General features: G+C 42.1%; 1 protein-coding gene across 2 annotated transcripts in view; it reads right to left on the bottom strand.

Annotated features, from left to right (window-relative positions):
* Positions 1 to 1,382: 1,382 nt before the first annotated feature.
* The window catches only part of smyd1b (SET and MYND domain containing 1b), a 77,215-nt gene continuing 52,053 nt past the window's right edge, over positions 1,383 to 26,544 (bottom strand). Inside the window, exons 5-10 of one of the 2 annotated variants that reach the window (XM_073042140.1) lie at positions 25,000 to 25,038; positions 17,214 to 17,409; positions 14,968 to 15,060; positions 9,669 to 9,832; positions 8,251 to 8,419; positions 1,383 to 4,654 (exon numbers count right to left, since the gene is read on the bottom strand). In XM_073042140.1, coding sequence (XP_072898241.1) covers positions 4,496 to 4,654; positions 8,251 to 8,419; positions 9,669 to 9,832; positions 14,968 to 15,060; positions 17,214 to 17,409; positions 25,000 to 25,038 — 820 coding nt within the window. In that variant the 3' untranslated portion in view covers positions 1,383 to 4,495. The remainder of the gene's footprint in view (positions 4,655 to 8,250; positions 8,420 to 9,668; positions 9,833 to 14,967; positions 15,061 to 17,213; positions 17,410 to 24,999; positions 25,039 to 26,544) is intronic. The other variant, XM_073042141.1, reaches the window with a different exon arrangement.

The raw sequence follows: 26,544 nt of genomic DNA, 5'->3' as shown, positions 1-26,544 counted from the left end.
TGCTTAGGTGCATAACTGGAGTGCGTTTTTTTTTTTTTGGTTTGGCTGGAAAGGTATGTGGCCATTACTAGCAAGGCCAGACTTCGCTCTCTATTATTGCTATGTATTGAAGCTCTTTTGGAGTATTTAAGTATCAATCATAGTGGAGGTGCATGTGGAGCACAGCAAACAAGGACACACAAACCTGATTGGTTTCTATTACAGTCCAGACCATGAGTAAAACATGGTTCTTTTTAAATTTCATATTATTAACTGAATTTAATTTCTATCATTGCTGTAGAATTTGGACCTGGGCTCTAAACTGTTGGGTTAATTATCTGGATTCTGATGGTATAAACTATTGCAGACTGTGGCCCAGATTTCCCTCTGAAATATATCCAGTAACGTGAGTCTACACACTAGACGTTCAGCTTACCACTCCAGTTCCAAAGCTCATCACCTTTTATGGACAGCAGTCTAAAGTATCTGTTTTTATAAAAGGATTTTTTAAATTTGGGGTTTGTTTCTCCTGCCTGCGTGCTGCTCTTTATTCCTGGTTTCAGATGACAACCTAGTATATGCAGTCATGGGGCTCGTTTGTATAAAGTTGGCATGGTAGAGCAGTGGTTTGTGAAATGCTATTACAGTGCCAGCAATCCCTGATCAGGGTTCAACTCCCACTGCTGCCTGTAAGGAATCTGTATAATCTCCCTGTGACCACATGGACTACCTCCAGATAATCAAGTTTACTCCCAAATTCCGAAAGGCATACGGTTAGGGTTAATGAGTTTTGGGCATACCAGAAATATAAAGGGTCCCCTGTACAATCCTTGCTGATATGATGCAAAACTGATGCATTTCACGGTTTTGATTGTACACGTGACAAATAAAGCTAATCTGTTTTAACTGAACTGCCAACATTATGTACATGTGATGGGAGGAACGAATTTTCAGCATGTTGCTCAGATATCCTACCTTGTTCTGGACGATGATGAACATCTTGTGCTCTTTGGACCTATTTTTATCCAGGCAAGTGAAAATATTGTCATTGATCCAGAAGCAGACATGGTATTTACATCTTCAATACAAGGTGATACATTCTTAGTGTGTATTTTTCCATATCTGTACTTTAAACTCTATTTTTAAATGGATTTTTTGTTGTATGTTGTGTTATAACTCCCCCAGCAAATTCCTAATACATGTAAATGTATGTGGCAAATAAAGCTGAACCCTGAGCCTTGATCCAAAGTTAGCATTCTAAATGTAAGAGGCATTATCACTACCACTGACCTCACTGAACTAAACCGTAAAGGAGAAAAGTCCCCAAATTGTTTTTATTCAAGATACTGTTTTGGAAATAAATGCAAGATCTCGCACATTTTACTAAAGACACAAACACCAAATTACAGCCTGGTAGCTTTTCATTTATTCTATTCTGTTCATTGACATTAGGTGAGGAGTCCACAGCATCCCTCAACAAAAACCTTGTTTTCATCCTTAATGAAAATAATTTCGATTGATAACATGGACTGGGGAGAGATTAGAGCTTTTAGCTTTATATTTGCCTTCAAAACTGCTGGAGGATGATAAGCTGTCTTTATACATGACATGCCACAGTATTTGTGCTGCCATCTTGCATCTCCATATAAACCAGGTACAGTCCTGGCCTCTGGCACTGCCTATGAGGACTTTACATGTTCTACCTGTGATCACGGGCATTTCCTCTGGTATCCCAAAGCTGTGCTGGTTCTTGGGTTAACTGACGCCTGTAAATGACCCCTGGTGGAGGTGGGTGGAAGTAGAATGTCAGAGGGAAAACGGGATGAGTGCAATTTAATTGGCACAGAGGGAACTGACTAATCTTGGCATTGGACTATTGAGAGAGATGTACGCTCTATATGGGCCTTTTGATACTTCCATATTGATCATCCATACCAATCTACAGTAATCACATTTTCCTCCACTTTCCATGTCTTGTGCTCATTAAGTTTACACTGAATTCACTTAAACCCAAAGTTAGTGTTGTAAATATTTGCCGAGAATATTTGTTTTGATCTTTATTGTAGTCTGCAGCACTAAATAGGTAGTCTGCCCAGAGTGAAATGAACTACTAATTGGTTCGTTCTCAACAAGTGATATTGCTGCTTGAAATATTTTTTTCTGGAAAAAATATACGGTAGTTGAACCAGGGTGTCCCTTTAAAACACAGATAAGGGATTTATTTAGCCAGAGCATGGTGAATCTCTGAAATTCATTGCTACAGATGACTGTGAAGGCCTCGCTATTGGATATATTTAAAGCGGAGGCTGATCAGTTCTTGATCAGTAAAGGTGTCAGTTACGGGAAAAAACAAGATAATAGGCTTGAGAAGGATAATCAATCGGTCATGGTGGAATGGTGGAGCAGGTTCGATGGGCTGAGTAGATAATTCTGCTCCTGTGTCTTATGGGCTTATCTTCTAATTTGTGGTTTGTGACTGAGATTTAATAAGTTATGAGCAAATACAAAATGTCACAAGTGAGGGAAAATTTCAAGTCATGTCTTCTAAATTATTCTTTGAGACTGAGGAGTAGAAATTTGTTATCTGATGTTTATCTTAACATCTTATTGGTGCATGCTGAACTCCACTTCTGAAATTTGAATATATTAAAGTGCGTGAAACAACTGTCCATGGGTGAGAGTTGGTGGGAAGGAGGAAAGAGGCTTGTTATGATCAGTTATGTTGTGTTCCGTGTTGTTCTGCCAAGCATTTTGGCATGCTATGTTCATGCCGGAATGTGTGACATTCACAGGCTGTCCCCAGCACATCCCTGAGTTATAGAATCATTGAGCACTACAGTCCATCTAATCTGTGCCAGACCATTAATCTCCCTGGTCCCATTGACCTGCTCCTGGACCATATCCTCCTACCCATGTACCTATCCAAATTTCTCTTAAATGTGAAAATCGTGCCCACATCCATCACTTGTGCTGGCAGTGCATTCCACATTCTCACCACCTGAAGACGTTCCCCTTCATGTTCCCCTTTCTTTTGAAAAGTGACCAACACTGGGCACAATAATCTAAATTAGGCCTCACCAATGACTTATACAATTTCAACATAACATTCCATCTCCTGCGCTCAATACATTGAAGGCCAATGTGCCAAAAGCTTTCTTTACAACCTTATCTACTTCTGACAGTACCTTCAAGGAATTATGAATGCAGTTTCCCAAATTCCTCTGTTCTACTGCACTTCTCAGTGCCCTACCATTCACTGTGTAAGACCTACCCTGGTTCATCCTCCAAAAATGCAACATTTCACGCTTGTCTGTATTAAATTCCATCTGCCAGTTTTCCAGCTGGTCCAGATTCCACTGTAAGCTTTGACTGTCTTCCTCACTGTCCACTACACCCCCAATCTTAGTGTCATCTAGATTTTTGATATAGATGCCGAACAACAATGGACCCAGCACACCACTAATTACAGGCCTCCATTCAGAAAGTTAACCATCTACAGCCACACGCTGCCTTCTTCACGAAGCCATTGTCTAATCCAATTTACTAACTCATCCTGAATGCCAAGCAACTAAGGCACCTTGACCAACTTTTAATGAGGAACCATGTCAAAAGCCTTGCTAAAGTCCAATAGATAATATCTACTGCCATGAATTCAGCTTTTCTTATAACTTCCTCAAGAAACTATAAGATTGGTTAGACATGAACTATCATGCTCAAGTCTATGTCAACTATCCCTAATAAAGCTGTGTTGGTTGTCAATACAAATAATGCACTTCACCGTATGTTTTGATGTAGGCATGATGAATTAATCAGAATAAGTAAATGAAAAGCTCACTTTAAGTGAGTGAAGCTGTGTTTGATAAAGATTTTTTTTTAATCTACAGATTCTGGAAATCTGACATGGGGAAAACTCAGCAGGCCAGGCAGCATCTGTGGAAAGAGATGTAGTCAATGACTGAGTTCTGACAAAAGGTACCAGACCTGAAACTTTGATTGTTTCTCTTTCCACGGATACTGCCTCATATGCTGATCGGTTCCAGCATTTTCTGTTTTGGTTTAAGCTGTGTTTAACATGTCGAGGTTACAAATAGTGCAACTTACAGCATAGAAAGGAGAATGATGTTGTACCACAGGACCGTATTTTTTTAATTAGCATTTTCTAAAACAAGTCCTGTTCTTCGGCTGAATCTGTGATTAATTCCCAGCCTTTTCTTCTCCCCACATTTTACCATAAGGAGACAGATGAGACAGCAGATACTAGAATCTGCATCAACACACAGAGTGCTGGAGGAATTTAATGAATCGGACATTATCCGTGAATGGTAATGGATAGTCAACATTTCTGATTGAGAAATGAGTCCAAATGAAGGCTCTCAACCCAAAACATCAACTGTCCACTTCTCTCCATAGATGCTGCCTTACCCATTCAGTTCCTCCAGCACTTTGTGTTTTGCAACAAGTCACATCACATGAATGAGTTCCAAATGCCTGCAGAATATAATTAAACTTTGGGATCTTATTTTCTTCTGTGGAAAAGCTCCTTGATGTATTCGCCGGCAGGTTCTGCCATGACTTGCATTTTCTGATTCTTCAGTGCCGCCTCTCTCATCTGATAGTAAATGAATTCGTTCTCCTTGAACATTCGAAGTTCCATTTCGGTCTGACATCGCATTGTCTGTGAAGCGGACATAATAGAGATCGTCAGTCTAACTTAGGCTGAAACACTGGCAGCCTGGTAGAAGCAGCACCATCATACCCATTTATACCATCTGCAGTAAAAAATTACCAACAAAATGTGACAAAACGAATTGATGAAGGTTCAAGTTCAAATTTAATCATCATTCAATCATATTTGAATATAGCCAAATGAAACAGCATTCCTCTGGGTCCAAGGTGCAGCACACATTATCAAATAGAACGTGTTGTTACAATTTCAGAAAAAACATACAGTCACAAAGAAAAAAAATATATAGCCCAAGTCTCTGAATGTTATGGCTGTAGATTGTCCTGGTCCAGATTGTTCTTCCAAGGCAGCAACAAGCCAACACCAGGGGGAAGCATCGACAAGAGGGGCCAACGCCCAACCCATCACAACAACAGTGTGCCCAGCAAAGGCCCTTGCTCTGTCCCTTGAGCAGCTGCGACAGGTTGCTGCATCCAAGGTGACCTCACAGCCGAGGTCTGCTGCTCGCCACAACAGAGGCGATGCGGCTCCCCTGCTGTCAGTCTTGCCAGTGAATGGACTTGCAGTACTCTACGTTATCAATGTCCAGCAGCATCTTGCAATCCCAATAGAACACCCGAGATAATCACCTACTCCATTTACTGGATCGTGCACCGCCTCAGCACAAAGGTATGCCACAAGTTCAGGTGACAACACAACAATACACAAAAAATCCAGCTCTATCACTGATGCTATTGTCCTGCAGTATTTGATGTTTCTAATATCTAGCAGTGACGTGATCTTAAAGACTTACAAGATAAACAAATGCACTTTTGATTGGACCCAATCCAAAAGGTAGAGCAGTGGGTGTAGTGTATATGATTTTACTAAAGTTTGATGAGGAGGAATTTCTTTAGCCAAAAGATGGTGAACCTGTGTAATTCTTTGCCACGGATGGCCGTGGATGCCAAGACGTAGGGAATATTTAAAGCAGAGGTTGACAGGTTTGTGATTGGTAAGGGTGTCAATGATTATGGGAAGAAGCAGAAGAATAAGGTTGAGAGAGATAATAAATCAGCCATGATAGAATGGTGGAGCAGTCTTGATGGGCTGAATGGTCTAATTCTGCTCCTATATCTTATGGTTCACCATGGTAGGGATTCAGGGAACTTGGCTGTGTGGATTCAGAACTGGCTTGCCCACAGAAGGTGGCAGAAGATGGAGCATATTTTGTGGTGTTCCTCAGGGATCTGTTCTAGGTTCCCCACTCTTTTTATAAATTATGTGGCTGAGGAAGGGGAAGAGTGGGTTAGTAAGTTTTCATGTATATGACACAGAGTTTGGTGTTGTGGATAGTGTAGAAGGTTGTCATAGGTTACAAAGAGATATAGACAAAATGCAGAGCTGGGCAGAGAAGTAGGAGGATAGAAGTGCATAGGGTTGTGAGAGGCATAGGTAGAGTGGACAATCAGTGCCTTCTACTCTGGGTAGCAATGGTCAATACCAGAGGACATCTATTCAAGATGAATGGAGGAGAGTTTAAAGGAGATGGCAAAGGAAGGTTTCTTTTAAAGAGAGTTGTGGGTGCCTGGAATATATGGTGGGGTCGTGATAGAGGTAGGTACAATAGGGACACATAAAAGACTCTGACACATGGATGTAAGAAAAATGAAGAGGTAGAGGCTGTGTAGGAGGTAAAGGTTAGACTGATCATGGAAGAGGTTTATATAGGTTGACACTCTGCTGTGCTATTCTATGTTCTAACACAGCAAAATGCACACTTTGACAATTTGAAAACACATTCGATCAAGCGACTGGGGTTCTACTGTTGGGTTCCATCCCAGAACTTTCACAGAGCTGGAAGTTCATCATGGCAATCAGCCATGGAATGGTGGAATGGACTTGATGGGTCAAATAGTCGAATTCTGTTCCCATGACTTATTGTCTTGTACTTTCCCAGAAAATCAGTTGTATTATGATATAATTAAATTATTATTGTCACATGTTCCAAGTTGCAATGTTTTGCATGACAACCATACAGATTATTTCATCATATCAGTACGTGGGCAGTAAAAGGCAACAGCAAATACAGAATTCAAAATAGTGTTACGGCTACAAGAGTATAAGCAGGCAGACAATTAAATGCAAGGCCGTGATGAGCTAAATTGTGAGGTCAAGTGTCTATATTATCATACAAGAGGTCTGTTGTATAGTCTTATTACAGCTAGGTACCTGGAGAAGTTGTCCTTTAACCTACTGGTACATGCTTTCAAGATTTTGTGTCTTCTGCTCAATGGGAGGGGGTAGGAAGGAGTGAGAAAAGAGAATGGCTGTGCTGGGAGAGGTGTTGGCTGTTTTACCAAGGCAGTGAGTAGTATATATACATTCTTGAAAATCAAAGAACAACAGATGTCTTCACCTGCCTTCCGTTATTGATGTATTAATCTCTGCCTTACGTTTGATGATGCTGTGAAAGCTATGATCCTAACTAACAGATCCAATACAGAGTCATTCTCGGTGAAGACAGCAGTTAAGCAAGGCTGTGTTGTCTTCCCAATGCATTTTACAATCTGTCTGACTGCAACACAGCCCATCACCGCCAATACATTCTTCAAAGCAAGGTCACTACACCATCAGGGGTCAGGTTGCAGGATGCATGAGGCCTGAGGTCAGTCTCTCTAAGCCATGACCAACTTGTTCAGTGAAGTGTATATCTCAAAGCAAAGGTGCTCCATTAACTTCTCCCCACTGTGCAACACTAACAACAATAAAAATCCAGAAAGCAACCCTGAAAAACAGGAACCGTTTCCCCCATATCTCAGGAATTTATAGCAGAGATTAATCTCACTGATAAAAGTTGTTTCCCTTTTATTATGCCATTACAACTCTTCACCTTATTCTTCTGTGCATCTTTGAACAAGTTGACAATGTCTTGGACATTGACCTCAAGATCTGCTAGCACTGTAACTGAACTGATGTGGAGGTGATCTTGTTGGAGGTGAGGTACAGTATTACAGCAAGACAGACTGAGAGGTGGTTGACACCATAGCCTTTCACAATACCAGTCTCTACTGAATCTTTCAACTCCACAGTAAAGATAACTGAACCAATGTCAGCAACTTCTCCCGGGTGAATATTCCTGAATATTATAGTGACCTACTGATACTCGTCTTGTCTTGAAAGGCCACATTGTTCATATGTCTTACACTAATCTCCCAAAGCAAGCACTCTCTTCCAAGCTGTGATGTGGGAAAAGATTACTAGCGTGGACCGAGGAAAAGACTCAGGGATGTCACCAAAGCCAATCTGAAACAGTGCACCCATCTCACTGGTAAGAGGCATCAGCTGTCATTGACTGTTCAAAGTGGGATGGAAATGTGAACCTTCAACCCGTGCTACAGAAACACACAAGAACCTACATAAACATTTGACAAACCCACCCCAGACTTTAAGAGCCATGTGGCCTACTCCTGCTTGTGTGCTTTATGTCTGAGAGGCAGCAGGCAGTCTCAATCTTGAGAAAATCAGGTTCATCCATGCATTCAAGATTCAAAACCGCCAAACCATCAACGTCACCCTCCAGTTAAAATAGCACCCTTGGCACTAACCTCAAGATCCTTGGTGATGGGATGGGTTGGGCCATGTGTCACCAGGATAATCCCATATGCTTGGCAGATCATGGCATGGCCTGGTTCTATGAGCCCAGCGTGCCAGTGGGTCACTCCAGCCCTCATCAGAGCCATTCCCAACTGGGCGTTGTTGTGATGGTAGAGCTTCCTATGAATGATAAGAATATTTTGTTAGGAACTCTTTATATAAACACAGCCTTGGTCCCACTAATTCCCATCAACAATTACACCCAGCCTTTATGTGTAAGAAACCTTCCAGGTAACGTGATCTTTCTGTCTATATCAGCCATCTGTTGGTGATATCTATTGTTTTTTACCTCCTTTTCCTGCCTCTGGGAGCGGAGGATGTGTCCAGTCTGACATCCAGTCAGACTCGATGGGCCGAATGGCCTACTTCTGCTCCTTTGTCTTGTGATCTTGTGATCCTGGGCATTTACTGCTCTACATTTTCACAACTCTCACATACTTTTTTCTGTGTTCCTGCTCTCTAAATCCTCCCATTTACTCACTGACCAGAAAAAGTACAGGCCCTTCAGCCTACAATGTTGTAACCTGTAATCAGCTTTTACCTATTCCAAGATCAAACAACCGCTTCTCCCCCACATACCTCTCCATTTATCTTTCATCCATGTGCCTAGCTAAGAGTTGCTTAAATGCCCCTAATGTATCTGCCACCACCATCACCCCTAGCAACGCGTTCTACATACCCACCACTCTCTGTGTAAAAATTAAAACTACTGTACCTCTGACAAACCCCCACCCAAACCTTCCACCAATCACCTTAAATTTGAGCCCTCTGATAATAGCCATTTCTGCATGGGGAAAAGGTGCTGGCTGTCCACTTTATCAATGGGGTGAATGGTAGCTAAGCAGTTATCACAAGACAATGCTTTTCAGCAGGCATCTGTAAGATCAGGGTTCGATTCCTACCACTGACTGTACATTCTCCTTGTCGCTGCATGAAATTCCTCAGGGTGCTCCGATTTCCCCTCACATTCCAAAGACATGCTGTCAGGGTAGTGAGCTGTGAGCATGCTACGTTGGCCCCGGAAGTGAGGCAGCATTTGCAGGCTGCCCAGCACAGTCTTCGTGGACAGGCAAAACATTTTTATACGTTTCGATGTACATGTGATAAATAATAAAGCTAATTTTCATCCTCACATACACCTCCATGGAGATGCTTCCTGTGCATTGATAATAAACTTGATTTTGACTTGGACTGACCTACTTGAACCTATAACTACTAAGCCAAGAGCAAGAGAACAAGCAACTGGCGCAAAAGTAATTCAGAATGTAGGGAGAAACTGCAAAATAATGAGAAGCACCCCATGCTACAGACACAGATTTTCTGATCTACAAGAGTTCCTTGGTTATGGGAGGTGCTGATTGGTACTTACAGATATCCCTCCACCATCTGCTTGGCGTACCCTGCTGCTTCTTCAAAGTACTGCAGATAAGAGAGGACTTCGGAGGCGAGGCTCAGTATCTTTAGCTGATAGAGATTTGTATCTGCCAGAACAGGCTCCTGTCTCTTCAGGCACTCCCGGCACCGCTTCACAATCTGACCATGCATAAATCAGCCACCACAAATGCACCAAGAGAAGACGACAAGAAAAGAGGAATAAAGACTGTGTTTAATAACACCTTTGGTAGTATTTCATCTCTGGAGTCTTCTCCCTCCCTCCTTATCTGCTTACTTTGCAACTTTATTCCCTGCAGCGTTGGGGAATGAGGGAGATTTTGGAGTACTGTGTGCAGTTCTGGTCACCTACCTTAAGGAAATGTATCAATAAGATTGAAAGCGTACAGAGAAAATTTCCAAGGATTTTGCTGGCACTTGAGATCCTGAGTTAAAGGGAAAGGTTGAACTGTTTTTTTTGCAGCATAGGTGAAAGAGGGGAGATTTCATAGAGGGATACAAAACTTCTCTGTTCTATTGTGAATGCCTGCAAGAAAATGAATCTCAAGGCAGTATATGGAGACATACTGTACATGTACTATATGAAAATAAATTTACCATACTTTGAATTATGAGGGGTACAGATAGGGTAAATGCAAGCAGGGTTTTTCCACTGTGGTTGGGTGAGATTAGAACCAGAGTTCATAATTAAGAGTGAAAGGTGAAATAATTAAGGGAAACTCGAGGAGAATCTTCTTCACTCAAAGGGTGGTGAGAGTGTGGAACGAGCTGCCAGTTGAAGTGGTGGCTGCAGATTTGATTTCAACATTTCAGAGAAGTTTGGTTCCGTACATAGATGGGAGGGGTATGGAGGGCCATGGTCCCAGTGCAGGTCGATGGGACGAGGTAAAGTAACAGTTTGCATGACCTAGATGGGCCAAATGGCCAGCTTCTATGACTCTATAACTTTGGGTTAGTGCAACTCTTGAGTAGGAGCAGAGCTCTGCAAGCCTGAATCGGCTGGAGTCACCTCTAAATTTTAGATTATCAGATGCCTGCAATGCCAGAGTCCAGAGAGTGAAATGTCCTCCTCACCTTCTATGGAACCACTTGTCTGCACCCAAACTTCTGAAGTAAACTTTGCAACCATAACTACTGAATTTGTAATTAGATTAGATTAGATTCAACTTTGTTGTATTTGTGCTGAGTACAGATACAAAGCCAAATGAAATGCAGTTAGTATCTAACCAGAAATGCAAAGAATAGCATTATTTACAAAATAATTGTGAATAAAAAATAAGTGCTACAGCACACAAATATAAAAGTACTGAGACAGTACAATATGGATGCAATACTGCTTAGCGCTGTGATGTGAGGTTCAGCAGGGTCACAGCCTCAGGGAAGAAGCTCTTCCTGTGCCTGCTGGTGCGAGAGCGGAGGCTCCTGTAGCACCTACCAGATGGGAGGAATTATTCACCTGTTGTTACCTTTATACATAAGGAGAATAATATCTCAACATATTTTGAGCATTGGGAGATTCCCCCTGGAATTTCTTCCACCACGTCTCCTCTGCATGTCAAAGTTAAAAGTAAATTTATTGTCAAAGTGCATATATGTCACCATACACAACCGTGAGATTCATTTTCTTGTGGGCACTCTCAAAAAGTCCAATAACCGCAATAGAATCAATGAAAGACCACACCCACAGGGTGGACAACCAGTGTGCAAAAGGCAGGAAACCGTGCAAATACAAGAGAATAAAAAAGAAATAATATTAGGCTGGTCCTGGACTAATTTCCACTTGGCATTATTTACTTATTATTATTTAATTATTTATGGTTTTATATTGCTACATTTCTACACTATTCTTGGTTGGTGCGACTGTAATGAGACCCAATTTCCCTCGGGATCAATAAAGTATGTCTGTCTGTTAATAATAAATCTTGATTTAAAATACAAACTCATAAAAGACACTATACCTTGCTATAAATACAAGCTTGATCCAATTTTAGAGTCAGAGTCCCACAAATTATATTATATCTGATTCATTATTACAGATAGGACAATCCAGAATAACCACCCAGATATAATATTACAAGATAAACAAGCAAGGACATTAACTTAATAGATATTGCCTTTCCAAATACACACAACCCTCAGAAACGAGTAAGTGAAAAACACCAGAAATATACTGAATTAAAAGAGGAAATTAAAAGACTATGGAACATGAGCAGGGTATACATTCTCCCAATGGTAATATCCACAAAAGATATCGTCCCAAAGTCACTACACAATAACACTGAACAATTAGGCCTACACAACAATATTTATGTAAAGCCACAATACTAAACACCTCCAGAATAGTTTGAAAATTCCCAGTAACTGAGAGATGAATGTGCTTGGCTCAGGTTTTACCAGCTTGACCTGAGAAAAGAATAAATATGTAATTATAATATATAATAATAAATGAATGAATAAATAATATCAAGAAGATGAAGAGTCCTTGAAAGTGAGTCTGTAGGTTGTGCAAACAGTTCTGTGATAGAGTGAATGAAGTCATGTTGAACCTGTTACATCTGCATCTCAGGCCTCCATGTGACCCTTTCATAGTCACACAATCAAGTCAAGTCAAATCACTTTTATTATCATTTCGACCATAACTGCTGGTACAGTGCATAGTAAAAATGAGACAACGTTTTTCAGGACCATGGTGTTACATGACACAATACAAAAACTAGACTGAACTACGTAAAAAACTACACTAGACTACAGGCCTACCCAGGACTGCATAAAGTGCATAAAACAGTGCAGGCATTACAATAAATAATAAACAGGACAATAGGGCAGTAAGGTGTCAGTCCAGGCTCTGGGTATTGAGGAGTCTGATAGCTTGGGGGAAGAAACTGTTACACAGTCTGGTCATGAGAGCCCGAATGCTTCAGTGCCTTTTCCCAGATGGCAGGAGGGAGAAGAGTTTGTATGAGGGGTGCATCGGGTCCTTCATAATGCTTTTTGCTTTGCGGATGCAGTGTGTAGTGTAAATGTCCGTGATGGCGGGAAGAGAGACCCCGACGATCTTCTCCGCTGACCTCACTATCCGCTGCAGGGTCTTGCAATCTGAGGTGGTGCAATTTCCGAACCAGGCAGTGTACTGAATTCAAGATGCTTTGCAATAAGTGCATGAATATGCACGAAATGGAAGAACATGTATCATCTGCGGGCAGAAGAGGTTTAGCTGAGTTTGGCATCATTTTCAGCACAGATGTTGTGGGCTGAACAGCCTGTCCTGTACTGTATTGTTATGTGTACTATGTTATATGTTCCAAAAAATTAGCAGACCATTGAAAACTCTGCTGGATGTGAAGTGTAAGATTTTCAGGACAGTTGGACTAATCTGTAAACGTAGACTGCCTCAATGTGCACAGGATCGCTCCTAACTAATTTCTGCAGTCATTTACACATTCAGAGGAGCACCAAGTTATTGACAGCTTTGTGAAGTGAGGAACGTCAGTGCCAATACTTCAGTCATCTTTAGAACAGAGCATAGAACATTCCGTAGAACAGGAATAGAACATAAGGCACCGCAGTAGTGTAGCGGTTAGCACAACGCTATTAAAGCTCGGGTCGTTGGAGTTCGGAATTCAATTCCAGTGCTGTCTGTAAGGAGTTTTTATATCCTCCCCATGAACATGTGGGTTTCATCCAGGCAGTCCAGTCTCCTCACTCCTCAAAGGCACACCTATTAGGTGTGGGAAGAGCCCATTACACACTGTATCTCTAAATGAAAATAAACTTCACAGTATAGGTCCTAACCTACTCTAAGATCAATCTAACCCTTACCTCCCCACATAGCCCTCTATGTTCCTATCATCTACATGCCTAACTAAGAGACTCTTGATTGTCCCTACCAAATCACCCCCACCCCCAGAAGTACGTTCCATTCAGCTGCCAATCTCAGTGTAAAAAAAAACTACCTCTGACAGCCCTCCAAGCACTGTAAAAGTACGTTCTCTGGTACTAGTCCTTATTGCCCTGGGAAATAAGTGCTGGCTGTCCACTTTATCTACGCCTCTTATCATCTTGTATACCTCTATCAAGTCATCTCATATCCTCCTACGCGCCAAAGAGAAAAGTCCAAACTCGCTCAAACTTTTCTCATAGATATGCTCACTTATCTAGGCAGCATCCAGGTAAATCTCCTCTGCACCCTCTCTGAAGCATTCACAAAGCCTTCCTATAATGAGGCGACCAGAACTGAACACAATACGCAGTATGGTCCACTAATACAGACTCCAACCACTGTGGTGAGCTTGGCCAATTATTATTTAAATACAAGAATTGCATCAAATGAAGTGGTGAATGAGGAAGAAGGATGAAGATTAGGTGATACTTTTCTGAAGATAATGAAATGAATGATCAGCAAATGGTGGAGACTCACAGTTCATCCAGGATCTGCTGCACACCACATAATTATAATGATGTGCCAGTCACAGACCTTAACTTTATGACAGATTCAGGGCCTAAATATTCCCTGTATTAGTCAAAGGACATGTAGAGAAAATATTTTGTTCTACGTGGATCTCTTTGCCTTTCAGACGAACTAATCTACCAAAGGTTCAGAGATTCAATGTTTCAAAGTTGATTTATTATCAAAGTATATGTCATTGTATAGTACCCTGAGATTCATTTTCATGCAGATATTCACAGTAGAACAAAGAAATACAATAGAATTACTTTAAAATTATCAACAAAGACTGACAAACAACCAATGTGCAAGAGAAGACAAACTGAGCAAATACAAAACAAAACTAATGAACTAATAAATCAATCAAAAAATCAATCAATAAATAGATAGATAGATAGATAGATAATACTGAGAACATGAGCTGTAAAGTTCTTGAAAATGAGTCGATAGATTGTGGAATCAATTCAGTGCCGATGTAAGTGAAGTTATCCATGCTGGTTCAGGACCCTGATGATTGAAGGGTAATATAATAGGGCAACACGTTAGGAAAGAAAGATAACAAATAATGGGGCAGTTAAGGGGGAAAATGTAAATAACTATTTACCAATATATTTTTATTAGTCTCCCTTTGTACAGATACCTCATTAAATGCTGCAAAAATAACCTAAATTAAACTTGAATAGATAAAACCTGCTGAAAGTATTGGACAGATCTTCCTTCTCTACAAACTCAAGTGCCATACCCAAAGAAATGGTGCACAGGTACAATTAAACATCATAAAGTATCTATTTATCAGGATTGATTAAAGCTTAGTAAACTTGATTTCACTTACGTTCGCCCAGAGACCTTCTTGTCGATCCTTCTCAACTTTTTCCAATGTCTTCTTTGAAAACTCAATGACTTCCTTCACTGTTTCTTCTGGTGGCTGCAGTTGTACAAATATGTAAGGCACTGGCATTATAATATTATCTAAAAAATAATTTCCACCTCTCTGAGTCTTACAGTTGTTCCTGTCTGCATTCTCATAGCAATACAAAATGCTGAAATCTGTTGGAGGAACTCAATGTGTCGAGCAACATCCTTGGGAGGGAAAGAATTGCCAGCACTTCAGGACAAAATCCTGAAAATCTTCTCATTTCCAATCCTTCTTGTATTCTCATAGAGTTAAAAACCACAGAAATGGGCTATTTGGCCCACCATATTTCTCACTGGAATTAAAAGTCATTTATAGTATGCAGTGGTGTCTATTACTCAATATGAGCAAATTTTAATCACATTGACAAAGGATCTGGGATTAATCAATATGATTGGATTGAGATTGTCAAAAGTCCAGGACTGAAAGGCTTCAGTGTCTTAGAATAGTGAGTTTTGGATGAGTTGGGAATACTGAATGTACTAGATTTCAGGATGCTGGATGAACTTGGATTTGGGTGTGTTGAAAGACTTCATATTGAGAATGTTAAATGAATAGAATTGGGAATGTTGAATGAATTTGGAGGGGAAATATTAAATGAGTTTGGTTTGGGAATGTTGAGTGAGTTTGGATTGGGAATATTGAGTGAGTTTGTATTGGGAATGTTGAATGTGTAGAATTGAAAATGTTGAGTCAGTAGAATTGGGAATGTTGAATGAGTAGGATTGGGAACGTTAAGTGAGTAGGACTGGGAATGTTGGCTGAGCAGGATTGGGAATATTGATTTTTTAAAATTGAGAATGTTGAATGAGTTTGGACTATCTGTTTAATGTCCTGAGATTGAGGGAGCCGAATGTCTGCCCACAAGAAAACAAATCTTAGGGTTATATATGGTGACATACAGTGGTGCTAGAAAGTTTGTAAACCCTGTAGAATGTTCTCTATTTCTGCATAAATAAGAGCTAAAATGTGGTCAGATCTTCACTTAAGTCCTAAAACTAGATAAAGAGAACCCAATTAAATAAATAACACAAAAAACATTATACTTGTTCATTTATTTATTGAGGAAAAATTAGTTTATATCAGGGAAGTTGAAATCCCCCATGACAACAACTCTGTTATCTTAACACATTTCCTTAATCTGATCTTTTTATCTGATCCTCAATGTCCCAATGGCTATGAAGGGGGACTGTCATACAATCCCACCTGTGTGATTGCACGCTTCCTATTCCTGAGTTCCAACCAAATGAACTCAATGTCTGACCCCTCCATTATATCTCCTCTTAGTGCAGGTGTGATATTGTCCCTGATTAGTAGCGCAACTCCACACCCTCTTTTACCTCCCCCTCTATCTTTTGCAAAACTTGGAAAACCTGGTAGATTAATCACTCATTCCTGCTCCTCCCTCAACCAAGTTTCAGTAATGGCTACAACTTCGTAGTTCCATGAACTGATCCATGCTCCAAGTTCATCACCTTTACCCATAATACTACTTGCGTTAAAATATACACACTTGAAACTATCCGACCCATCAAAGCTGTTATTTTGATTTTGCCTTTCAATATTTTTCCTGATATCTACTTTCTGGTCTGATCCTTCCCTTACTGACCTGGGGCTCTGGTTCCCATCTCCCTGCAAAACTAGTTTAAACTCTCCCAAGTAGCAGTCTTTCAGTCTGTCTAATGTGTACTGAGATTGTGTTGGGAAGCGGGCAGGGAGAGGGGAATGATGGTTGGGAGAAGGGAAAGGGCGAGGAGAGGGAGCAGGAAGCACAAGAGAGACATTTCGTAGTGATCAATTAGCCAATTGTTTGGAATCAAATGATGTTCCCTGGTGTCTCGGGGCTGATTGTGTCTGCATCCGCGCTATGCCCCTATCCCTGGAACTCTTTCTCTGCTACCTGTCCCACACCCCACCTGCTGCACTTTACCCTCGCCATTCTCAACATTCTTTGCTCCCACCAGATTAACAAACTTGCTGTCTACTCCACATTGACAAATTTAGTACCATGATGAAGTCTTAGATGCCCTTGCTATAATCATGTGCCTCAGACTTTTGCACAGAACTGTAAGCTGCAATTAAAAAATAACAGCGTAAATGAGGTATTGCAAGGAAGTGTTGATGAGACATGAGGGGACAGAGGCCCACAACGCCACGAATTTTACCTTTTTGCCATCTACATCTTTGACACCCTGCATCAGGTCATCTTTGATTCCCTTTTGGCAGTGCTCACAGCTGCAGTCGAAGTAATAATGCTTCTTGAGCATCATGCGCCTGTCCGCACTGAGATTCAGGAAATCCACATATGATACCGTCATCTCCTCCCCGGCCTTGATCTGCTGGATGGCCCGAAGTTCAATTCTGTTGATCAAGAAAACATTCATTTCACCACTGAGGTGGTGCAGTAAACATCACAGAACTCCCTTCTACACGTGATCCCCCTCCATGTGGAGATGCTGTACCAGCCCGTCCAACAGGGCTTGTGAACCCATTCACATCGAACAAATCAATGATGCTGGCACAACAGTGAGTGGAATAAATACAGTATGAACAAATGGGACACCATGGTAGTATAACAGTTAGTGCAGCACTATTACAGCTCAGGTCATCGGAGTTCTGAGTTCAATTCCAGCACCATCTAAAGGAGATGACATATTCTCCCCCTGAACCATCTATATCAACTATATATTTGCTGACGATACAACCATTGCTGATAGCATCTCAGGTGGTGACAAGAGGGCGTACAGGAGTGAGATATGCCAACTAGTGGAATGGTGCCGCAGCAACAACCTGGCACTCAATGTCAGTAAGACGAAAGAGCTGATTGTGGACTTCAGGAAGGGTAAGATGAAGGAGCACATACCAATCCTCAAAGAGGGATCAGAAGTGGAGAGAGTGAGCAGCTTTAAGTTCCTTGGTGTCAAGATCTCTGAGGATCTAACCTCGTCCCAACATATCGACGTAGTTATAAAGAAGGCAAGACAGCGGCTATACTTTATCAGCAGTCTGAAGAGATTAGGCATGTCAACAAATACACTCGAAAACTTCTATAGTTGTACCCTGGAGAGCATTCTGACAGGCTGTATCATTCTGATATGGAAGAGCTACTGCATAGGACCGAAAGAAGCTGCAGAAGATTGTAAATCTAGTCAGCTCCATCTTAGGTACTAGCCTACAAAGTACCCAGGACATCTTTAGGGAGCGGTGTCTCAGAAAGGCAGCGTCCATTATTAAGGACCTCCAGCACCCAGGGCATACCTTTTTCTCACTGTTACCATCAGGAACAGCTTCTTCCCCTCTGCCATCAGATTCCTAAATGGACATTGAAGCTTTGGACACTACCTCACTTTTTTAATATACAGTATTTTGTTTTTGCACATTTTTTTCTATCTAATCAAAATATACGTACTTGATTTACTTGTTTATTTATTATTATGTTTTATTTTGTTTATTATTATTTTTTTCTCTGTCTCTGCTAGATTACGTATTGCATTGAACTGCTGCTGCTAAGTTAACAAATTTCACGTCACACGATGGTGATACTAAAGCTGATTCTGAGCTGCATGGGTTTTCTCCAGCTGTTCCGGAATCCCCCCCACAGTCCACAGTTGGTGGGTTAATTGATCATTGTAAACCATCCTGTATTCAGGCTGGCGTTAGATCAGTGGGTCGCTGGGCCGTGTGGCTTTTTGGGCCAGAAGGGCCTCTTCCGTGCTGAATCTCTAAAAATAACTAAATATAAATGTGTAAAGTTATGAACACACGCTTTTTCCACAAGGAAGGACATTTGGTTTTCTAGCAGTAGTATAATCCAGGCAGACAAATTATGATAAGTTGCAATAAAAAATAATATTGCAGAAGAGAAATATTGAGGTTGTGTGCGTGGGACGTGAGGAAAGGAGGTGTGCTTGATGTCAGCAGGCTATTTGGCTGCTGTAAGTTAAATGGCTAACGAATTGAAAGGGAATTGATTCAAGATTCAAGATTATTTAATGTCATTAATAAGAAAGCTAATGGCATGTTGGCCTTCATAACAAGGGGAGTTGAGTACTGGAGCAAAGAGGTCCTTCTGCAGTCGTACAGGGCCCTGGTGAGACTAGACCTGGAGTATTGTGTTCAGTTTTGGTCTCCAAATTTGGGGAAGGACATTCTTGCTATTGAGGGAGTGCAGCGTAGGTTCACAAGGTTAATTCCCGGAATGGCGGGACTGTCATATGTTGAAAGATTGGAGCGACTGGGCTTGTATACACTGGAATTTAGAAGGATGAGAGGGGATCTGATTGAAACATATAAGATTATTAAGGAAACATGTTCCTGATGTTGGGGGAGTCCAGAACCAGAGGCCACAGTTTAAGAATAAGGGGTAGGCCATTTAGAACAGAGTTGAGGAAAAACTTTTTCACCCAGAGAGTTGTGGATCTATGGAAAGCTCTGCCTCAGAAGGCAGTGAAGGCCAATTCTCTGGATGCTTTCAAGAAAGAGTTAGATAGAGCTTTTAAAGATAGCGGAGTCAAGGGATATGGGGAGAAGGCAGGAACGGGATACTGATTGTGGATGATCAGTCATGATCACAGTGAATGGCGGTGCTGGCTCAAAGGGCCAAATGGCCTACTCCTGCACCTATTGTCTTTTGTCATTTCCATTAAGTGAGGAGAACAGATCAATAAGGAAAACAAATAAATTATATAGGAGAACAAATAAATTGTTACTCTGGATCCAGTGCAGCACAAAAAAAACTCAGTAAGACAAAGAACACATTAATAAAACAACACAACATAAATAAATAAATAAGATAGCTTATATGCAAAGAATGACTACATGTGCATAACGTGACACTAGTGTGGTGAACTAGATATACCTGTCTGACTGCTCCTGTGGCTCCTCCCAAGACCCTGCTGACTGCCCCTGTGGCTCCTCCCACAGACCCCTGTATAAAGGTGACTGTGGCCTGCTGCTCTCCCTCATTTTCCCAGGATGTAGTTGTTCTTCAGTCAATAAAAGCCGATATCTCACTTCCTAAGTCTCGGCGTGAGTTATTGATGGTGCATCAACTAGGCACAGGAGTGTCTGTACATAAGGTGACTCTGGTAGGAAATGATATAGTGGTGGTGGGAGGTTTGTGGGATGGGTTTGTGAATGGAGTTTTCGAGCAGCCTTACTGCTTGGGGAAAGTAACTGTTTTTGAGTCTGGTGGTCCTGATGTAAATGCTACGTAGCATCCTCCCTCATGGTCATTCAAGGTGGGATGAATGTGGCTTCCACATTAGAGAGATTAGCAAATGAAACATCATATGTTGTTGGTTAAACTAGAAAAACCTTTCCAGAAATATCAGCCAAGTTAGCGGCAGTGAGAACTGTAGCACTGCAAGGTAGAATGGCCCTAGACTTTATGTTGTCTGATAAAGGAGGCACTTGCACCCTAATAGCACAAGAACGGTGTACTTGTATCCCTGATGAATCAGAAAATATAACTACCACAAGCTCTGGAAAAAAGACTCGGGGATGAGTTTCATAATTACAATTGTCCAGGTGGATGGTGGCCATTTGGAATCCTGAGCAGGTAGTAGGGGCTATATTAGTTCACCACAGTACAATATTGAGCACAGTAATTAAAAATGTAGTAATACTGCAGTGCAATACCCACAAAGGGAAGGAATCGGCCTCTTATTCCTGTATATTATAGAGGAAGGCGAGCTCCGGGGGATGAGGGAAACAAAGAGAAGGATTATTTTGCTATGGGACCTTTACCTTCAAGGTATGAAGCCCCCTTTGCTGAAACTGATCTTTAAAGTTGATCTTATGATTAAAAATGAGGAAATTGTAGAAGAAGGGTCCGCAAAAAAGGTTAATGAACTTGCATTTTTCTATTTGAATTTTGTGACCGAATGAACTTTTGTCACCCAGTGTCCTAAGCTTAGACTTACAGCAGAGAGTCTTTCACAATCAGGATGTAGCAGAGAGAGCAGAAAAGAGGAACATGCATTCATATGACTTCATTACTGTCTGTTTTCTGATTTTAAATAGCTTGTGCTACAAACGTAGCTATCTGCTCCTGGTTATATATATCTTCTTGTGTAACAGAATAACTTGCATGTCAGTAGTCACATATATTCACCTGTTTAGAAGTATATGCCGAAATAGGTCTGTCAGAGCTTGCATATTTCTGCAGGCTCTCCAGGATATCATGGAGAATAAGGTATCGCTGCTCAACGTCTTGTCTCTAAAGTCATTTTTTTTCCACAGTCTGGCACAGAGTCTCGAGCTCTTCCACCTGCTCTCTGTAGGCCGCATCACCATTGTTGGTGATGACAGACAGACAGACAGACATACTTTATTGATCCCGAGGGAAATTGGGTTTCATTACAGCCGCACCAAGAATAGTGAAGAAATATAGCAATATAAAACCATAAATAATTAAATAATAAGTTAATCATGCCAAGTGGAAATAAGTCCAGGACCAGACTATTGGCTCAGGGTGTCTGACTCTCCGAGGGAGGAGTTTTAAAGTTTGATGGCCACAGGTAGGAATGACTTCCTATGACGCTCAGTGTTGCATCTCGGTGGAATGAGTCTCTGGCTGAATGTACTCCTGTGCTTAACCAGTACATTATGGAGTGGATAGGAGTCATTGTCCAAGATGGCATGCAACTTGGACAGCATCCTCTTTTCAGACACCACCGTCAGAGAGTCCAGTTCCACCCCCACAACATCACTGGCCTTACGAATGAGTTTGTTGATTCTGTTGGTGTCTGCTACCCTCAGCCTGCTGCCCCAGCACACAACAGCAAACATGATAGCACTGGCCATCACAGACTCGTAGAACATCCTCAGCATTGTCCGGCAGATGTTAAAGGACCTCAGTCTCCTCAGGAAATAGAGATGGCTCTGCCCCTTCTTGTAGACAGCCTCAGTGTTCTTTGACCAGTCCAGTTTATTGTCCATTCGTATCCCCAGGTATTTGTAATCCTCCACCATGTCCACACTGACCCCTTAGATGGAAACAGGGATCACTGGTGCCTTAGCCCTCCTCAGGTCCACCACCAGCTCCTTAGTCTTTTTCACATTAAGCTGCAGATGATTCTGCTCGCACCATGTGACAAAGTTTCCCACCGTAGCCCTGTACTCAGCCTCATCTCCCCTGCTGATGCATCCAACAATGGCAGAGTCATCAGAAAACTTCTGAAGATGGCAAGACTCTGAGTTGTAGTTGAAGTCCGAGGTGTAGATGGTGAAGAGAAAGGGAGACAGGCCAGTCCCCTGTGGAGCCCCAGTGCTGCTGACCACTCTGTCTGACACACAGTGTTGCAAGCGCACGTACTGAGGTCTGTCGTGTTTTGTACGATTCAGGGCATTCGTGTATGGAAGGGAACAAGTTGACGGAGGAAATAAATTGCAGGGGTACAGGGAAATAATGAGAGAGGGACAATTTTCAATGTTTTTGACTGGAAGTGCTTTGTTCTCGAGGCTTTTGAATTGGAATCGCCATGTTTTCTTAGGACTGGTCTTCTTTCATAAGCGACATAATATGGGCACACATTCATAATTCTACACTGATCCCACTTTTATTCTCCCTGCACTCCCGTCAACCCTCTCTTCTCCAAGTTCAGCCACTGACCCGCACTCTAGGGACAATTTGCAGTGGTGAATTAACTTTAGCATAGGGGAGTAAGCCCACACGATCACAAGTAGAGCTTCAACTCCACATAAGCAGAACCAGAAGTCAGAATGGCACGCGGGTTGCTAAAACGGTGAGGCAGCAGTGCCACGGGAGGGAAGGAACGTCACTTTCTGTTAAACAGAAGTTGTTCTTGGTGATTGGTGTTGATTCAGTGGACCAACATTCTCTGAGGACACATCCAGTGTGTCCAGAATCAGAACCAGGTTTATTATCATCGGCATGTGATGAGAAATTTGTTATCCACAGTCAGAATCCTCTGCACAGTCAGCAGTCATTGACAACAGATGGCAAATAATGCTTACAGTATAATACGTGTAACATTATATGAATAACTATTGGGTCAGGGTGCATGAAGTCAAAGCAATACTTAGTCAAGATGACTATTATGGAAGGAATTAATGCTTCCTTAGAGTGCAACAATAGAGTGGCAAGTTCCTGGTGTCGACGTCTCTGAAGATCTATCCTGGGCCCAACATAATGATTCCACCAATGAGAAGCCACAACAGTGACTACTTTTCATTAGGAGTTTGAGGAGCATTGTTATGTCACAAAAAAACTCTGAACAAATTTTTACAGATGTACTGTGGAGACTATTCCGCCTGGTATGGAAGGGCCACTGCACAAGATCGGGAAAGGCTGCAGAAAGTTACAGCACCATCATGGGCACTAGCCTCCCCACCATTGAGGACATCTTCAAAGGGTGATTTCAACCTCAGAAAGGCGGCATCCATCATTAAGGACCCCCACCACCCAAGACAAGTTCTCTTCTTATTACTGCCATTAAAGAGGAGGAACAGGAACCGGAAGGCACACTCAATGCTTTAGGTATGGTCTCTTCCCCTCCACCATCAGATTTCTGAGGGGACAATGAACCAATTCATGAACACCACCTCACTATTTTTGATTTCTTTTTGCATTACATACTTAATTTATTTTTATACTGTACAATATTTATATTTTTATTGTAAGTTATACTTTTTGTGTATTGCACTGCACTGCTGCTGTAAAACAACAAATTTCTTGATCTTAAATCTGATTGTGATTTGGATTCTGCCTCATGATGTCCAACACACATTCAGCCAGTGAAGTGCTTGCAGGCACAACAGGTTGTTAAGGCAAATGGAATGTTGGCCTTCATTGCTAGAGGGATTGAATTCAAGAGCAGGGAGGCCATGCTGCAACTATACAGGGTACTGGTGAGGCCACACATGGAGCATTGATGTAAATGGGGATCAACAGAGGAGTGAGCTCAGTTTGTTCCATGCTTCTGGCCAGTATCACCACTCAATGTGGAACCTGAATCCCCAATCACAACACCCCATCCCCACATCGTTCCGTCCCTTAATCACTGCCTCAGTATCCCTCAACTCTCTCACTATACCAAAGTGTGTACACCCCCCACCAACTCGTACCCTTCCATGCACACAATACCTCTGTACATCCTCCTCACTCCATCCCCCTGTACCAACACCTCTCCAAAACCCTCTGTACCCACACCCTCTCCGTACCCCCTGTGCCCCCCACCATCCCACGATCTTCTGCATCCAATCCTTTACCGCTATCCTGCATTTCTCACAGCACAGCTACCGTAGTGTAACAATTTACAGCGGCCGCGACCGGGGTTCAATTCCCATCACGGCCTGTAGGGAATTTGTCTGTTCTCCCTGTAACCGCGTGGGTTTCCCCCCAGTGTTCTGGTTTTACCCCACATTCCAACAACATACGGGTTAGGGTTAGTAAGTTGTGGGCATGCTATGTTGGCATTTAAGCCATGGCAACATCTGCGAGCTTCTTCCAGCACATCCTCGGATTGTGTTGGCTGTTGATACAAGCGACACATTTCACTGCATGTTTTGATGTTTCAACATACATGTGACAAATAAATCTAATTTTTAAGTCTGTACACCATTTCCTCATTCTGCATTGACCATCCCCATCCCTCTCAGTCAAAGCAATCTAGTTTTTCCAGCCTCTCCACCCACTATGACATAGGTTCCCAGCTCAGACCATCAGACCCTTTCTCTTCAGGAGCTGACTGTCTTGGTGACTAAAGAAAACTACTTTTGAGACATGCTGCCTGTTTTGATTTGATTCACTTTCATTGCCCGCTCAGGTTGTGATGGGGTATATTTTCCAGAGGTTCCGTTTGCCTAGGAGAATTGTGATTAGAAGAAGTAGAGGCCATTGCAGAAGATAAGTATTAAGTGGTGCAGTGTTAATGTTGGACAGTTGCACAGGGGGAGAAAACAAATAGCAACCGTGGCTTGACCCACCTCATCTGCGTGTGGAACATTGATTTAACCGCATCGTGACTGGAAGACAAAAATCGAAATCCACATTTCACAACCAAAGGAAAAATAAATCATACGGCACAAATTACATTTTCAGAACATCTTCAACATGGCAACATTTCCCAGGATACTGAGAAGGAGAGCCCTTTAATCAATTATAGCGCCGGGCTATAGTAATGAGAAATAGGCATCAGTGAGCAACATTTGTGGAAGAATTAGAGCAGGTGCAGAGGAGATTTACCAGGATACTACCTGGATTGGAGGGCATGTATTAATTGGGTAGGCTTTTCTCTTTGGAGACGGGGGCAGGGGGGGGGGGGGGGATGAGAGGCGATTTGATCGTAAGAGCCAAAGAATTTTTCCCAGGATGGAAATAACTAATAAAAGAGGGCATAATTTTAAGGAGATTGGAGGAAACTATGGGGGTGATGTCTGAGGTAACTTTTTTACATAGAGAATGGTGAGTGTGTGGAATGTGCTGCCAGCGGTGGTGATAGAGGCAGATACTTTAGGGACATTTAAGAAACTCTTAGATAGGTACATGGATGATAGAAAAATGGAGAACTATGTGGGAAAGAAGGGTCAGGTTGATCTTAGAATAGGTTAAGATGTCAGCTCACTGCTGTGGGCCAAAGGACCTGTACTGTGCTGTACGGTTCTCTGTTGATCAAACAGCAGGATCTTTGAGCAGGAAAGTGAGTGGGAGGGGTCCATGATGGAGTTTCCAGAGTACAAGACCCAACTGCTGAAAGTATGGTTACCAAAAGCAGAGCAATTAGATTCAGGAATGCACAAGAGGTCGGACTGGGAGGAATGTGAATGTCCAGGAGGGGTGTTGGGCTGGAAGAGCTGACAAAGGGAGGGGGAGAGGTGGCGGGACTGAGAAAAGACAACATTCTATTCAGGTCAGCGAGTTAACGATGCCAGTGAGCATCCTGGAATGTTGACCAGGATAACGTGCAGGCAGCAGAGTTTAAGTTGACCACACAGAGAATTCTGAAGGAACTCATCAGGTCAGGCTGCATCTACGGATATGACGTTTCAGGCTGAAACCCTTCTTCAGGACTGGAAAGGAAGGGGGAAGACAGCAGAATAAAAAGGTGGGGGGAGGGGAAGGAGGATAGCCAGAAGGTGAAAGGTGAAGCCAGGTGGGTGGGAAAGGAAAAGAGCCGGAGAGGAAGGAATCTGATAGGGGAGGAGAAAGGACCATAGGAGAAAGGAAAGGAGGAGGGGACCCAGGGGGAGGTGATAGGCAGGTGAGAAGAGGTAAGAAGCCAGAGTGGGGAACAGAAGAAGAGGAGAGGGTGAGGAAATTATTTTTTATGAGAAGGAGAAATCAATATTCATGGCATCAGGCTGAAGGCTACCCAAACACAATATAAAATGCTACCCAGACGGAGTTTAAGATGTCTAGTATGAAAGATGGTAGAGAGCTTTGGAACAAAAAAAATTAACTCCCAGATCAAGTCAAACTTCAAATACAAGGGACTTACAAAAAGAGGATGGGTCATGACCTCATTGAAACAT

This window comes from Hemitrygon akajei, chromosome 4 (assembly GCF_048418815.1).
Source record: "Hemitrygon akajei chromosome 4, sHemAka1.3, whole genome shotgun sequence".
NCBI lineage: Eukaryota > Metazoa > Chordata > Chondrichthyes > Myliobatiformes > Dasyatidae > Hemitrygon > Hemitrygon akajei.
The sequence above is the reverse complement of the archived record's forward strand: the minus strand, read 5'-3'. Positions and strand labels throughout refer to the sequence as shown.